At 39.0% G+C, this 16,533-nt stretch overlaps 1 protein-coding gene across 1 annotated transcript in view; it reads right to left on the bottom strand.

Annotated features, from left to right (window-relative positions):
* The window catches only part of Bard1 (BRCA1 associated RING domain 1), a 64,984-nt gene extending 49,467 nt beyond the window's left edge, over window positions 1-15,517 (bottom strand). Inside the window, exons 1-3 of the mRNA XM_004851102.4 lie at window positions 15,178-15,517; window positions 6,850-6,906; window positions 2,990-3,138 (exon numbers count right to left, since the gene is read on the bottom strand). Of these exons, the coding sequence (XP_004851159.2) occupies window positions 2,990-3,138; window positions 6,850-6,906; window positions 15,178-15,323 (352 nt within the window). The 5' untranslated portion in view covers window positions 15,324-15,517. The remainder of the gene's footprint in view (window positions 1-2,989; window positions 3,139-6,849; window positions 6,907-15,177) is intronic.
* Between the last annotated feature and the right edge of the window lie 1,016 nt (window positions 15,518-16,533).

Genomic DNA, 16,533 nt, shown 5'->3' with positions numbered 1-16,533 from the left:
TAAAATTATTTTAATTCAGTGTAGTCTCTAGGATATAAATTAGTCCCAGCACTGCCAACTTTATCCAATTCAAAAATATGTTCTAAATGAGAAAAAAAAAAAAAAGTAAGAAAATTACAACAGAACTGACCTGTGTAACCTTGGTCCTCAATGTCTTAAGATACAGATTAAGGGGATGATAAAGATGCTTCTGTAGCTCCTATAATTGTAATTATGTGTTATCTAAAATTCTAATTCATCTTAAAATAAGTAATGTTGAGTGGCTGGGGACTTAGCTAGTGGTGGAGTGTTTGCTTGCCTAGCAAGTGCAAGACCCTAGGTTCAGTCCCAGGAGGGGAAGGGGGGAATAATGCTGAAGGCAGTACTGATAGTCTAGTAAGTACTAAAATGGTTATTATTCTTTTTTGTTTTCTTTCTTTTTGTGGTGCTGGCATAAAATTGAAGGCCCTCCATTTACTCATTATAATAAAAATGAACACAAAATGCCCTTTGGAAAATGATGAATTGGTAATTAATGAATTACTATAAATCTTTCATCCAACTTCACCTCTACTTAGATAAGACAGTATTCTAAGAGGCCCACCCAGAAACTTGTTCTAAACTCCACTCTGCTAAATATCTTCCTCAATGATGAAATATTAAGGTATTTACATGAAAACTATATTAATGATTCAAACATCACTTACTACAGCACCATTTTTGATAAAAGAGTCTATCTTATTCTTCCTTGTACTCCAAGGCACCCAGCAGGCCACAATTGATGGCAGTTAACCTGTAAAGGTTACTCTACCTTTAGTTTTTCATCATTGAAAATGTCACGTTACTTGTTAGGCATTAAATTGTGTCTCTCCTCTTGTTCCCTAAATCTATACATTGAGGCCCTCACCCCTACTACTTCAAAATGTGACCTTATTTGAAAACAGGGTCATTGCAGACGTAATTAAGATGATGTGCGTAGAGGAAGGGAGCGGACCCCTAGTACAGTGGACTCTTGACTTACAAACTCGATGGTTCCTGAGAGCTGGCTGTAACTCAAGTTGGCTGTTAAGTCAATATAGCTGAGATCTGGATGTTTACCTGGGCACACGCTACAGATAACAAGAGGCAGATAAATCTTCCATTAACCTAATTAAACCAAGTTGCTCCTAAGTCAGGATGGTTGTAACTTGAGGGGATGCACTGTACGTTATTACTGGGGACTTTATAAAAAAGGTAAATTGGTACAAACACTTGTACAAGGAGATCATCATGTGAACAGGAAGACAGCTGAATTACAAGCCAACCACCAAATGGGGCTAGAATAGATTCTTCCTCACAGATCTCAGAGGGGATGGAACCAATCATATACACATCTAGATCTCAGACTTTTAGCCTTTTGTGTAAGCCACCCAGTTTGTATTACACAGTAACTAGAGAAAAGTCAAATCAAAATATGAGAATCTCACAGTAGGACCCCAAATTTCAATGCATGGCTGTAAGCCTAGCAAATTACACTCCCTTAAAAATGTGATGAAAGGGCCAGGGATTTAGCTCAGTGGTTTTGCTGCCTGCTGCGCAAGCGCAAGGACCTGAGTTCAATACCAAAAAACAAATGTGATGAAAGCCACTGTCACACAGACACGAACACTGCTCATATCGTACAATTAACTCATGGGCTCACTGATCCTGCCCTGTGCACAACTCGAAACACTGTCAAAGATGCAATGACTCTTGATTGAGAAACCCCAAATTAATCCACAGACCCATGTGGGGCGAGGGGAGCCAGATTACTAACCAATCTTTTCAACTAGAAAACACACTGAAAAAACTTTCCTTCATTGTGTTCGTAAGAGGTTTATAACCACAATATTATATTTTGAAAAATACTTTTAAAAGGTGCGTATAACTACATCCAAAAATAAGTAAACTTTAACACTATCATTTTAAAAATAGAGTCTAATATAATGATCCAGTTAAGCAGATGGAAACTTTTCATAGGCAGACTGCACTTTAAATTCCTCTTAAAAATAGGGTCCTGTGTTCCATAAGACTTAAAATATTTAATGTTTGTTTAATCCACTTTATCTGTAGTAATTGACAGTAATACATCATTTCAGAATTCAAAGAACAAAAGATTTAGAAACAGAAATCCAACAATTTTATGTTAGTATTATTAATCATTCATGGCATCTTGCCAAGCAAGAAAAGGGTCTCCCATAAGCAGGCTAAAATGGCATGATCTGGTCAATAAAAAGAAAATTCCAATATCCAGTTATAAAAATTCAAAACACTTCACTTTCTTTTCACAGTTAATTAATTCTAAGCAGAAAGCACAATAGGTAGATACATAGTTAATACAGAGTCCAAGAACAATTTGAAAAACATTAACTCCCATTCATATAGAAAAGAAAATGAATACTAGATTTTTTACTCTTTCAAAATGTGCTCATCTAATTAATTCAGTCTAAAAAAGTGATCCATGGGAAGAATGTTATATTCTATCTTGCAAAAGTGTATTTAAGTGAGTTAAGCACTTTTAAGGACAAAATCATTATTCCATATATACTCTACAGAAATCAGAATAACTATAAAAAGCAGTCAGTATAAAGTAGTGAAAAAGTTTCTGGACTAACAATCAAAAAAAGGCCTTCTACACTTGTGCTGAGGCAGGAAGGTCACCATGAGTTTGAGGCCAGCCTGGGTTAAACAGTGAGTTCAATGCCAGGCTTGTCTCAAAAGAAAGGAAGAAAAAAGAAACGAGATCTATTTCTCATGCTTCTGGTACAGACTACAAATGTGACTAGGCAAGATCACTTAACTGCTCGGAATCTTGGTTTCTCGTCTATGAAATAGAGAACTCTATTTCCTGTCACTTCTCAAATTGAGTCAAACAACAGCAGCAACAACAATAAAACTATAAATCTTAGAACTGCTGATAGATCTTTTATATTCTTTGTGTGATCAATATGAATTAATCAACTATTTAGTAAGAGACAAGAATATTTCTTACCTGAAAACTTATCGTTGTGTAGCAAATTTCGAAGCTTACTATAAAGCTGAATCATGCTGTCCAATTGTCTGTTTATCCTGACGTCTAGGATCCAGGCTGGGGTGGAACATACTGGACATCTGGTTCCAATGCAGTCACTTACACAATCACTTAAAAACACACACACACATACATTCAGCAGAATTTGAATTTCAAAAACTACGCAATAAATAGTCTGAACAAGAACAAATAAAGTAGAGGTTGTTCCAACATATAATGGTAAATTGTGAAACACTTAAAACAGTATGATTACAAAGTATGAAAACACATAAAATCTAAATATAAAATTGACGTGATTTGCTACGAAACTACTTTGAGGCTTGACTTAGCTTGACATTAGTTTGCATAATTTTTTCTTGCAAACAAACCCATACCATCTAAAAAGTTAGGGTACAGAGAAAGATGTAAACAGATATAGTATCTAATGCACTGTAACTATGCAATCCTAACCTCCTCTCTCCTAGTCTTAATATTCCATTTCATGGAAATACTTAAAATCATTGCAGAGAGCAAGAAAGTACCTTTTGTTTTGTTTTTGGACTAGTGTGTAAAGGTTTTAAAGTAGTTTTTGAGATAAGATCTTTGAGTCACACAGGTTTATAATCTATAGACTAAGTTACTTCAGGCTTTCTAAGTGTTATAGTCTCATAGTTAGGATAGAAGGTTTTCCTAACATTTATAGTTACAAATACTTTGCAAATTCTCTCTCTCTCTCTCTCTCTCTCTCTCTCTCTCTCTCTCTCTCTCTCTCTCTCTCTCTCAAGGAGGGAGTCCACAATCTTCCCTGAAACACGTTTGAATTCCAGAACAAAATCCTGTTAAATCTACTCCATCCTTATCCTCAAGAGATGGTTGCTAATGGGAATGAGGAACACAGCAATTGTAAAAGCTACATCTCCCCCAACTAATTCATTCCAAGTATTCATTTGTAGGCACAGAAAATTCTTATTATATGAACTATCCTAAACAAAACCTGTGGCATTTCTACTTTTTGTATCCTTGGCTCTTAGCATGATTCCTGACACAAAGTAATGCAGAAAAAAGTGCAAATGAATACTAGAGTTGGGAGACATCTTTGAGATCATTAAGTTCAATAAATGTTCAATTTCTTTAGCAAAGGAACTTCTATGAGTGTCTCTGCTTATAGTAAAGAACACTGAAACTTGTGTCAGGCATGTTGAGTATAGTTCCAGCTACTCAGAAGGCTGAGTGAGGCAGGAGGAACATGTAAGTCAAGAGATCAAGATCAGACTGGATAAGAAAGTGAGACCCTATCTCCAAACAGAACAAAACAAAACAGAACTCTAACTTGGAATTCCAACACACCAAAAAATATAAAAACTAATTACTCAGGCAATTTAAATTAATTCTTGTTCATTACTTATTTAAGGAATACCAGTGAAATACAATCTGAAATCCATTCCTTGAAAACCACCAGCTCATTTTCAGAAGAAGAAAATGAGATCCAGTTAGTTAAATCACCTATTCAACACTGCACTACTACTTAGGTCTGCTTTACATACAAGCTGAGTATCCCCTACAAGAAATGTTTCACTTTGGAGCTTTTTGGATTGGGAATATTTGCATATACTTTACCAGGTGAGCCTAATTTGAAAATCTGAAAGTTTCTAAATACTGAAACTTTTTCAGCACCAAGTCAGTACTCAAAAAACTTTGTCTCATATTTCAGAGCATTTTGGATTTCAGATTATTGGATTAGGAATGCTCAATCCATATTCTATTTTATAACTATCCTCAAATTATTATACAGTGGGTCAAGCATGATAGTGCATGACTATAATCCCAGAACTTGGGAGGCTGAGGCAGGACAATGGTCTCAAGTTCAAAGGCAGCCTGGGCCTCATAGAGAGAGACCTTGTCTCAAAACAACAAAACCTGGGCTGGGGATTTAGCTCAGTGTTGCTGCCGCCTGCCTTGCAAACGTGAGGTCCTGAGTTAGATCCCCAGTACCAAAAAAACCAAACGAACCCCTATTATATAGATATTAGTTCAGAATTCTGGAAAAATATATAATTTCTCAGCAGAGCTACATAACCCATTCAGTTAAAATTTCCAAAAGGTCAATGTATGGTATCATACAAGCATGCTCAATTCAAAGATCAATTCAAAGTAGTGTATAAACCAATGATTTTAATATAACAATATAAAATTTACTGATATACTCAGATTCCACACTGCAATTAACCTAAAAAATTAGCACTTCTCAAGTACTGGTGTAGTATTAAAGAAGCAATACCCAGCTTGTAATCATCCTTGTAATCCCAGCACTCTGGAAGGCTAAAGAAATTTCAGTTTTATATGGTAAATGCGTGTGCAAGAACTTGCATGCTTACACACACAGCACTTTATGGTCCTCAATTCCGATGAGTATAAAATGGCTTGAGAGCTGGGCATGATACTGTATGTCTATAATCCTAGCACTCTGGGAGACTGAGACAAGAGGATGACAAATTTAAGCTCAGTTTAGGCAATTTAGTGAGAATATTCTTCCAAATAAATAAAGAATGGCTATGGATGGATCTCACTGCAAAGGCCTTGGGTTCAAGCTCTATACCACCAAAATAAAAGGGGGGTCTGAGATCACAAAGTTTGATATCTCTACTACATGCCTTAAATGAACTATATCTTAAAGAGACCACAGAGATTATTTTTATCAGGGATTGATATAAAATAGTCATCCCTCAGTATCCACAAGGGATTGGTTCTAAGACTTTCCCATCTCCCTACACCCCATGGACACCATAATCTATGGCTGTTCAAGTCCCTTAAACAAAATGATACAGTATTTGAATATAACCTACATACATTCTCTCATATACTTTAACTCATCTCTAGATTACTTGTAATACCCAATACAATGTAAACATTTATACTGTGTTATTTAGGGAATAATACCAAGAAAAGTCTGTCCATGTTCCATACAGATGTAATTTTTAAATATTTTGATCCATGGTTGGTTAAGTGCAGGGCACAGAGATTGTAGATGCAGAGGGCAAATCATAACTTCAAAATACCCCAATACTGTCAATATTAAAATCTATGTCCTCCCAAAATATGTTGATGTCAGCTACTCAATACTCTGAATGTGACTTAATTTGAAAATGGGATCTTTGTAGATGATCAAGTTAAAACGAGATGAACCGTTATTTAACAGGAACTAGTGTTCTTATAAAAAATGGAAATTTGGACAGAGAAAGAAATATGCACACAGGAAGATGCCACATGAACCCAAAGGTAAAGACAGGGATAATATATCTATAAGCCAAGGAATGGCTGAGATTGCCAGCAACTCATGAGAAGCTATGTAGAGGCACAGAACAGATTCTCCCTCTCAGACTTCAGAAGGAACAAACCCTGCCAATACCCGACCTTAAACTTGTAGCCTTGGGAAGTGTAAGACAGTATCTGTTGTTCTAAACCACCCAGTCCTTGATACTCGGCTATGGTAGCATTAGGAAACTAGTAACTCTAAGAACTAGACTTTCATAATTTTAAAAATCTAGATTCAAAACTGGAAGATTCTTTTTAAAAAGATACATTTGGATTATGTAAGTCATTAATCCCCCCTCAAATTTAGGAAAGGTATTTAACTAAGCTTTGTAACTTTGGACAAGTTACCTTGAGATTTTTTTCTTATTTATAAACTAAGGCAATAATAAGGATCCAAATGAGATAATGTACAGTATGTTACAGGCTATGAAAGATACACAAACATGAAATACTATTATCAACATCCTCACATGATTGCTATCTAGTAAGAAATGCAGTTACACTTTATACATCAAGACATAATTACTTACCTACAAAAGATGTGCTCACACCCTCCTAAGCACACAGGCTCCCTCAGAATATTAGTACTGAATGATGAAAGGAAAATAGTCAAATTTAGGTCATTGTTAGATAAACATTTCACGCTCATCATTTCATAAATCCAAATATGTACACAACCATACTTCTCTCCTTCTCAAAGCTGGAAATATTAATGATATATTCATTTAAAAGGCTGTTATTCCCCTGGTAAAACACTCTCATAATGTAACTGCTGAATCCAAATAGCAACTATGAATCTCAGTACAAGTTATAACACTTTTTATAACGTATTTGCTGTGAAGTTACAAAAAGGAAAGGACAACTTTATTCAAGTATCTCTAAACTGCTTAGTGACAAAATTAACTGCTGGCTTCTTTTAACTGCTAAGGCACATCTTCACTGAGCAATTTAAAGTGAAGATCATAAATCTCAAAATGTGACCTACAATGAGAATGGTCACAATATTGTTCAAATGCGAACATTTCTTAGAGTGAAGGCAAGGGTGTCAACAAGATAAGAGGTGTAAACAAGGACTGCCTTGTTTACAAAATCATTAAGGTAGCAGTCCAAAAACTAAGGATGATTCACTGACTGAAGAAAAAAGAGAAACAAAATATTCCCAATGTTGTCCATGAAAACACTTACAATCTTACAACCGTTGATAGTCTTAGGAAGGTATCAGTACTTCCTAATAAACATACATCAAGTCATTAAACTCAGTGTACATACTGCAGTAAGAGAAGGCTTTTAAAAGATGAACATTTTCTGTGCTTGGTTTCCTGTACTAACCCTAGGACCTTTAGGTATTTACATCACTATTATCCAATTACCTCTGCACACATACCACCTATCAATAAAAACAGTTCTCCACATTTCTTGAATGATCAAAAGGATCACACTGCACACTTTAATAAATACAAACATTAAAGTCAAATTGAGCTTTCAGAAAGAGCACAGAGTACTGAGCCACAATATTCCCAACATACTGAAAATGCTGTGCACTGACATTATAAAAGCCATTACTTTTTAAAAACTCACAGTATCTGGTTTTTCTACCACATTATACAGAATATAGTGATAAAAATATGATTTGTGATTTCTGGCAATTAAAATGATTTCTTTTGTTAAAAAAAATCTCTTTTGTAATGCTCATGCTGCTCCTATCATTTTTTTCATTATTTCACCTAGCAAACCTAACCTCCTACTTCTACCCTAGCAATCAAATGCTGTCATGTAATTAGCAGTGACTTAGTATCTATGAATAACTGATCAGTAGAACTAATTACTCCAATTAGTGAACTAGGCTATATTTTTTGAGGTGGGTAACAGATGAGAGAAGACATGGGAAACGTGAATGAGAAGTACATGTATGATCTGCAACAAGCTCACATGGAGGGCAGGGAGAGGAGCGCAACACAACAGTGCCAACTTTAAAAGACATATAATACACATCTTAAACCTTAAATTCTTCTCTAAAATGTGTTATACACATGAATGTAATCATTATGAACTGTAAACATGTACTAATAAAAAATAAAATAAAATAAAATAACATACAATGGAAGAGCTCCAAGAAGAAAAAACTACGCTGAGGTGGCACTAAGCTGGGCTGAAGCTGCCCAAAGCCGTATTTTCTGAGAACAGAGACAGCGTAGCTGAGAAGATTCCCATGAATAAAAGAATTTTTCTTACAAATAAGTGATGTCAATCAAAATTTTAAATGCACCCAACTTTTTACACAACTATTCCCCCGTCAGCAATTTATGTTTCAGGTATACTAGATACTTGCAAACAATGAAACTTCAAAACTAAAGATATCTAGGTGTCTAGATCTCATTGCTGAGGGAAAATACTCAACATTCAAAGTTAAAGAGGGAAAAGTTTACTTCAGCTCACGTGTGTAGAGGTTTAAATCCACAGTTGGCTGGCTTTAAGGCAGGGTGGCATGGCAGAAGGACATCAAAGAGGAAAAACAATACAAGGTGTAGCAGGCGAAGACAGGGAACCACAAGCCCACCTTTCCTTTTTATCCCTTCCAGGCTATAAACCTTTTGGGTGGTTTGGAAAGCCATTTTGTACTACCAATTTTATATCCCGTCATCTTCTATAGAGCAAGTTAAAAGGTAATAGTTAAGAAAGCTTATCTTTAAAAGATGTGTTCTGTCTAGAATACAGGCTTTAAGGGTGATGAGGAATGAGGCAAACATATTCACTACAGTCTCTGTCCTGCTGATTTTTGTCAGTTAAGTTCATCTGTAATTTTAAATTTTAAAAATTGTTAAAAGGCACTCGACAAAGATATTCACTCCACCATTGCTTGTTACAGCAAGACAGAGAAAAAACCCTAAATTTTTGTAAGTAAGGAAAAAGCTAAATAAGCCATGATACATCTATTTGATGTACAGTACCCTCTTATCTGAGACTACAATACCTATATAAACACAGAGAATTTCTTAAAGGGCACATGAGAAATTGATAATCTTAAATTACAAAGCTCCCATGAGCCATCATCTGCTCTTTATTATCAGTAAAGACAACCACTCCAGTATTTTTATAATTTACAGAATCCTCAAGGGGTTTTTAAGTTGTGGACCAATATGTTTAACAAGAAAATGTACAGGTTCTCCAAGTCAATTAAACAATTTGTTATGTTTATCTTTAGGAAATTAAAGATACGGTACTTAATAAACAAAGTGAACAGATGACATAGAGGCATCTTGTTCTGTACAGTTATTCTGTAAGCCAGATTCAAGTAAATCACATGGGAAAATTTTTAAATTGTTTCTAATGGCCCTGAATCAGTAAATGTTGAATATCCCAATAGTAAAGCGGGCAGTAGAACTCTATTAATGACTAATAGTCCCTCCTATAGGAAAAACTATTAGATAAGCCACAGAGACTGTCATGTGTATCTGACTCAAAAAGTGTGGGTCATTCTGTCTTCTGTCCCTTTTCCTCCAATGTGAAACAGTATCTAAGTAACTGATCTTCCCATCCTTCAAAGCTTCACCTCTTCCATCTGACAATGAAATGTTCAGTACCAATATTCACATCTTGGCATTCTACTCTTCCCCTCACCTCCAGAAACATGCCTTCAATTACCATGTACACGCGGGTCGCTCTCCAGTTTCCACTGCCATCTTAAAATCTCTCCTCTGTAAGGCCATTTCCTAAATGGTAGTGGACAGTATAAAGGATGCTCTAAGCAAGGATGATAGCACCCATAATCCCAGCACTCAGGAGGCTGAGGCAGGAGGATTACTTGAGTGCAAGATCTTAAAATTAGTTTGGGAAACACACCAAGACCCTGTCTCAAAATAATAAATTAGTTAACTGGCTTAAATTAAATAAATGTAAGTGTTCCATGCACCTGGCAAGTTTCTCTCCAGCAGTCATCACCTTGTATAATACCTATGTAACCAGCCTGTACTATTAATTCCCACAAGGGGACTATGTGTATGGTGGTTTTACTCTAACTCCTATAAGACCTACATCTACATCTGCCCTGAGAACTTAAGTTACTATTCAGTACAGGTAATTAACCCCAGGATTCCTGGCAATTCTTGTGAACTAACTAGGCCATTTTGGTATCACCACTTTGCAAATGTGACCCAACCTAGCCTAAATTTTTTCATACATTAATTTAACAAACTATGTGTCTGTAAAAATGTGAACCTGTACAACTATAGTATAACTGAAAGACACATCACTCAAAATACTATATAAACAAACCCCACAAATAGGTTAATTTGGAGGATATGATGAAGGCTGAACATCAACTTTTCTGTATGTATGCTAAACTTTGATAAAAAGTTTTACATCCAGTGGGCACTAATATGAAATCTGCAAACTGGAAGAAGCTTTAAAAGCCAACTAATCTCTTCTTTTCATTTATAGATATGAACACAGAACACAAGAAAGATACATTAATTGCTCTTTTTAGGAAGTTAACTATGTGAGCCATCTGAACTTTAGGCTACTAACCACTAAGCAACCTGACCCTGTCTTAACTCCGTCCACCTGACCCATTCCTTGCTTATCCTACAATTCCTTACTGAGGCACATTAAGGTAACACCATTTGCAATAATCCCTCCACACTATTAGCAATGGTTCCATTTATAAAATCTATCTGTACTTTAAAGCCCAACTCAAAATCCCATAAAGTTTTCCTCCCTGGACCCACCCAAGTTCTCTTCTCCATACCCACCCTGGCTTTCTCCAAAATTCACCCTGAAATGATATACACATTTTGCCCTTTAAGCATACACTCTTTAAGGTGAAAAGTGCACCGCAGCACCACTAATACACAGCCTCAGCTGTTTCTTGTCCTAATGAATAATCAGTGCCATAGCAAACCAAAGGGAGCAATCACACCATGTGAGGACCACTGGCCTATAACAATGCTTTTGACATTGAAAGCTCCTGCAAGAATAGCAAAAGCTGAATGCTGGGGTCAGGAAAACCATCCCTTTTTTTTTGAGACAGGGTCTGGCTTAGCAGCTCAGGTTGGCCTTGAACTCACAGCAATCCTCCTGCTTCAGCCTCTGAGCACTGGGATTATAGGCGTGCACCACCACTCTTGGCCATCCTTTATTTTACAAACATTAACTAGCATTTACTAGGTAACAGGCAAGACTCTAAGAATCTTGTTTAAAAAACTCATTTAATTATAACAACCTAGCAATGCAGAAGCTCCGACTAGGTCACTTTGCAGATAAAGGAAGCACGCAGAGATCAGACAACATGCCCCAAATCAATGATCCAGGATGTGAAGCTGGGAGTCTGATTCCAGCATCCATTCTTAATCTCTAAACTGTGCTGCCTCAAAGAACCAGGGTGTGGTGGTGGGTGTGGTGTAGTGTGGTTCAAGTACTCTAAAAGTTCTAAGGTTTACTTTTACTAAAAGTGATTTTAAAAGCCCAAAATACAGTTGTCACAGATGCCCCCACCCAAAAAGAATCCAAGAGGTTCCTAACTATTTTAATTCACAAACCATTATCATATGACACCCAGGGCTTTTATAGGGCTGCTCCTATTATCATTTCCTGCTTCCTTTAGAAATACATTATTACTGTGCTTTCTGCCAACCTCTCAAATAGTAAGGTCTTCCGGCCTAATTTTTCCAAATCTTTAAATAGCTTCTTTCTATCTGGTTGTAAGGCTTGGCCCTAACACAAATGTCATATCTGGCCTTTTGAACACTTTCATCAGCTTCACCTTGAAGCCATAGTCATATTAAAGGTCAAGAAAGGATGCCCTGTATTGTAGCCAACCTACCCTTGCCAGCAAGGAACGCTTGCTGCAAAACAGATCCAATGTGCTACACAAGACAGGTGACAGCTGGGAATACCAGATAGATGACAGCTGCGAGCTGAATGTGAGGGTAATCGGGGTAATCACTAGCCCACTGGGTAGAACTTTCAAACTCTGTAAAAGGATGTACTGACAAAATTTCAAGTAATATGACACTACTTTAACTGGTGGGAAGCAAGCAAGAAGCAGACCTTACTAAACTGTCTCTTTCCAGCAAAGATGTCAGGTAATTATGAGGGCAAAGCAGAGTTGAGAAAGAATGTATTTTTCTTTTGGGGTAAATAAAAGGTGCAACTGGCCATGCTTTATTCACTACAGGTAATGCCAAACTTGCAAAGACAATGAGATGAGAGCAAAAGCATTTCTACATATTAAATCCTGTCATAAAACTTCACATCAAAAGTATTATTAAACTTAAGACATTTTTCCTGTTAAAAGTAAGTTTGGCAACCTATAGCCTGTGGGCCAAATCAATCCAGCAGGCTCTTTGCATACAGCCCTTAAGCAAACAAGTTTTTATATTTTTAAGGGATATTTAAAAAAAAACAAAAAACTATTTGTGCCCTGCAAAGCATAAATGTAAAAATGTACATTCTAACAAATGGTTAAAATTTAGTTCATCCATCAGTGGTTTATAAACTAAAACAAACACACTGGCACTGAATACTTTTCTCTAGATGAGATTTTTTTTTTTTTTTTTTTTTGCTGTACCAGTGATGGAATTCAGGACCTTGCCCTTGTGAGGCAGGTGCGGTGCCACTGAGCTAAATCCCCAGCCCCTAGATGAGATAAATTTAAAGTATGGGCTACTTACCTGTCTACCCTCAAGTCTTTTGGCTCTTACTATCAAACTCACTACACTTAGAAGGTAAAAAAACATTTGGGAAGTAATTAAAAAGTGAAACTGGCTTTGTTAGATTTTAGGATAATCTATAAATTATTTATATAGATTTGCTGGTCTCTTCCAAATCATTCAGTAAGCAGAGACCACATCTTTTTGTATTTTTACGACACCTATCAGTTATCATTTATTCTATGACAATCACACCAATAATTTACATGTATACTTTCATTTAATTTTTTCCCTCCCATAGAATATAAACTCTTGGGCCAGGGATTTAGCTCAGTGGCACCTGGCCTGCCTCACAAGCACAAGGACCTGAGTTTGATCCCCGGTACAAAAAAAAAATGTGTGTGTGTGTAAAAAAAACCTCTATAAAGGCTGGGCTTTCTGTCTGCTTTCTTCACAAACAATTCCCCTATAGCCAGAACAGGGTCTGGCACTTTGTAGGTGCTCAATAAATTTATCATTAATAAGTTCACCCAGGAGAATGAGCTAATAATTACAGAGACACAAAAAGAATGACTTGAACCATTCAACAGTATCAAAGCTGGCACCTCAACTCAGGCAGTCTGACTATAGTCAGAGTGAAACAGTTTCTGTATAGAAATATGCCACCATCTGAATGTCTAACTTTTGTTGAACCACTAAAGTGTGAACTACTATTGTGTTACTGAAACTAGAAGAGCCAATTTTAATTTTTTTATTCTCAGATGGATAATCCATGTGCTCTGGAAAAACATACACACAACTCACAATGTACTCATTCTAACAAAAATATCACTTTTCCCAAGCAGTGTAATGATGCTGGTTTGTCAAACAGGGAGTTTTTGTGAAACAAAATGTAACTGCAACTTGGTGTAATGTAACTTGGCGACAGTTAAATCCTTCCAAAGAAAAAGCTGCTGAATAACAAAGTAGGAACTGCAAGTTGAAAATTGGGTAAAAAAATCAAAACCAAGTCCAAAAGGGGAATATAATTGTGACAGTTACAAGAAAAATAAAACCCACCAGAATGATCTCCAGGCAGAAACACTGAGCTGTGCATGCAACAGGTGCTCATTAAATGCTTTCAGAACAAATGAAAACAAAGGTCTCTGTTGAATTTTATAAACCTTGGATTCTATACAAGGAAAAGCTACAGGAAAATAAGGAAAAAGTACCACTCGTGATAATAATGTCTTCTAGGCCCGGGATTTAGCTCAGTGGTTCCGCGGCCTGCCTCGCAAGCGCCAAGGTACTGAGTTCAATTCCCAGTAACAAAATAATAATAGTAATAATATCTTCTAATGGAATAAAACCCTGAGGAGGCTACAGATGTATCCCAGCGGCGGAGCACTAGAAGCTCTGGATAATCTTTTTTAAGGGGGCGGGGGGGGGGGGTCCTGGGGATCACCCAGGAGCGCTCCAGTGCTAAGAAACATACCCACCCCTTTTTATTGTGAGATAGTGTCTTCCAAAGTCTATTAACTGCCCGGGCTGGGGCTCGAATGTAAGACCCTCCTGTCTCAGCCTCCCAGAGTGCTGGGATTAGGCATGCGCCACCAGTCGGTTTGGGGTTTTTGTTTTGTTTTGGTGCTGGGGATCCAACCCAGGACTGTGCGCACGCTAGCGAGGCAGGCACTCCATCACAGAGTCACATTCCTATTCCCCTTGGTCAGTCTTTGAACCAAAACAAGGAAATGAAAAACAGAATAGCAGTGTCCAACACCCTGACATCTTTTATTTACCCCTAACAAGGGTCTCTAACACTTCATCCCTCCAATCCCAAAAGATGATACCAGGAAAATGTCAAGTCGGCCAGTCCAGCACAGGTCGGCCGCGACCTGCTGCCGAGCAGCGCACCCCTGGCAGCTGCGCTGAAACGCGGAAGCCTGAGCCCCACTCTCGGCGGGGGGGCGAGCGCGGAGGCGGAGCCGGCGCGCGCCTCGGCCACGCCCCTAGGCGGCTCCGCAGCCAAAGTTCCAGAACTACCGTTTGAGTTTGGTTTAAAGCGAGAGGCGGGAAAAGCTGCGGGAAAGGTGGTGACGGGGAGGGGACAGCTAACGGTGGATCGCCGGGCAGGTACCCGCTGCCCGCAGGCCAGAAGGCAGGCGGCGGGGTGTGGAAAGAGAAGACCCCGGCCCCGAGACACTCGCCACCCCTCGCCCGGCCCGAGCTCACCAGCGCGAGCAGCGCAGCAGCTGCTCCAGGCGGACAAGCGCAGCGCGGCTGTGGGCCCAGGCTCCGCCGCCAGCTGGCTGCTCCATGGTGGGCGCGGGGCGCGGCAGGTTCCCGGAGTGCACCCTCGGCTGCCGGCTGCCTGGCATCGCCCCGCCGTCGCGACGACGGCTCCTGGGAAGGCGGGAAGCGGGCGGACTCCGGCAACGTCGGACACCGCGCGGGCACCCACCCGACCCGGCCGAGCGGTTCCGGCGTCTGGGCCAGCGGGACACCTGGGGGAGGGGTCGGCGGCTCAGAGGCGCTGAAAGTCCAGGGCGAGACCCAGGGGCGGGGCCGCGAGCGTGCGCCGAAGGGAGGGGGCGGGGCCGCGTTGGCGCCCGGAACTTGGCGGGAAAGCGGAAGGGCCTAGCTAAGGGTGAAGGGCAGAGTCCGCTGAGTCCTTGCGCTTCCGAGTTGGGTCCTTGTGCTCCTCAGATGAGTTTGACTGAAGGAAAATCGCAAACAGAGAGACTTAGTTGAGCATCATTTATAGAGTGCTGTTTTAACTACTGTTGGACTTTGAAAATCTTTGCCCATGACGTTGAAGGTACCACTCTTATTCATCCTAAAGTTGACTTTTCCCTCTGTCCCCTGCACTAGCTGTGGGGCGTCAAGAGTGGGATAAATACAAGGAAGGGTTTCTGTCTCATTTTAGCTAGTTGTAAATATCTGCAAAAACGCATTTTTTAAAAGTTCCAGTTCACTTTTAAACCCGGACCGGTAAGATTTCAAGTGTCAACCTTATAAGGACCCCGCCCCAGTCTACTACCAGGTCCTTGCATTTTCTCCTACCTTCCTAATCTCACCTGGCACCCAGCCACCTGTCCTAAGCAGGGGTGTTGCCTTAGGCCTTCTAACTGGTATCCAACAAACAAAACAAAACAATTCTGTCCTGTAATCCCAGCTACTCCGGAGGCTGAGAATTCCAAGTTCAAGGCCAGCCTGGGAAACTTAGCAAGACTCTCAAAATAAGATTTTTTAAAAGGGTTGAAGATGTAGCCCAGTTACAGAGAATTTGCCTGGCCTATGCCAGGCCTGCATTCCAGCCCTAGTACCAAACCAAACCAACAAAAACACTCATTTTGGTAGTACCTTGGCTAAAACCCAAAAGTACTTAAAGATATTTTTCTGCCCTCTGGTTAATAAGGCCTGTACCACCCCTCCGAACGTTCTCCAGCTGTCACTTTCCCACCCTGACAAGGCTATCCCTCCTGTCACGGGAAGTCCAAACACCTTAACTGTTGGAGTGTAATTCCTTTCGAAATGGCTGCCAGTTAAAAGCATTTCAGGTCCTTCTTGTTTTGAACAAAAAATTAG

This window comes from Heterocephalus glaber, unplaced genomic scaffold (assembly GCF_053883595.1).
Source record: "Heterocephalus glaber isolate CG9 unplaced genomic scaffold, H.glaber_assembly_v1.0 deba00000621, whole genome shotgun sequence".
Taxonomy (NCBI): Eukaryota; Metazoa; Chordata; class Mammalia; order Rodentia; family Bathyergidae; genus Heterocephalus; species Heterocephalus glaber.
The sequence above is the reverse complement of the archived record's forward strand: the minus strand, read 5'-3'. Positions and strand labels throughout refer to the sequence as shown.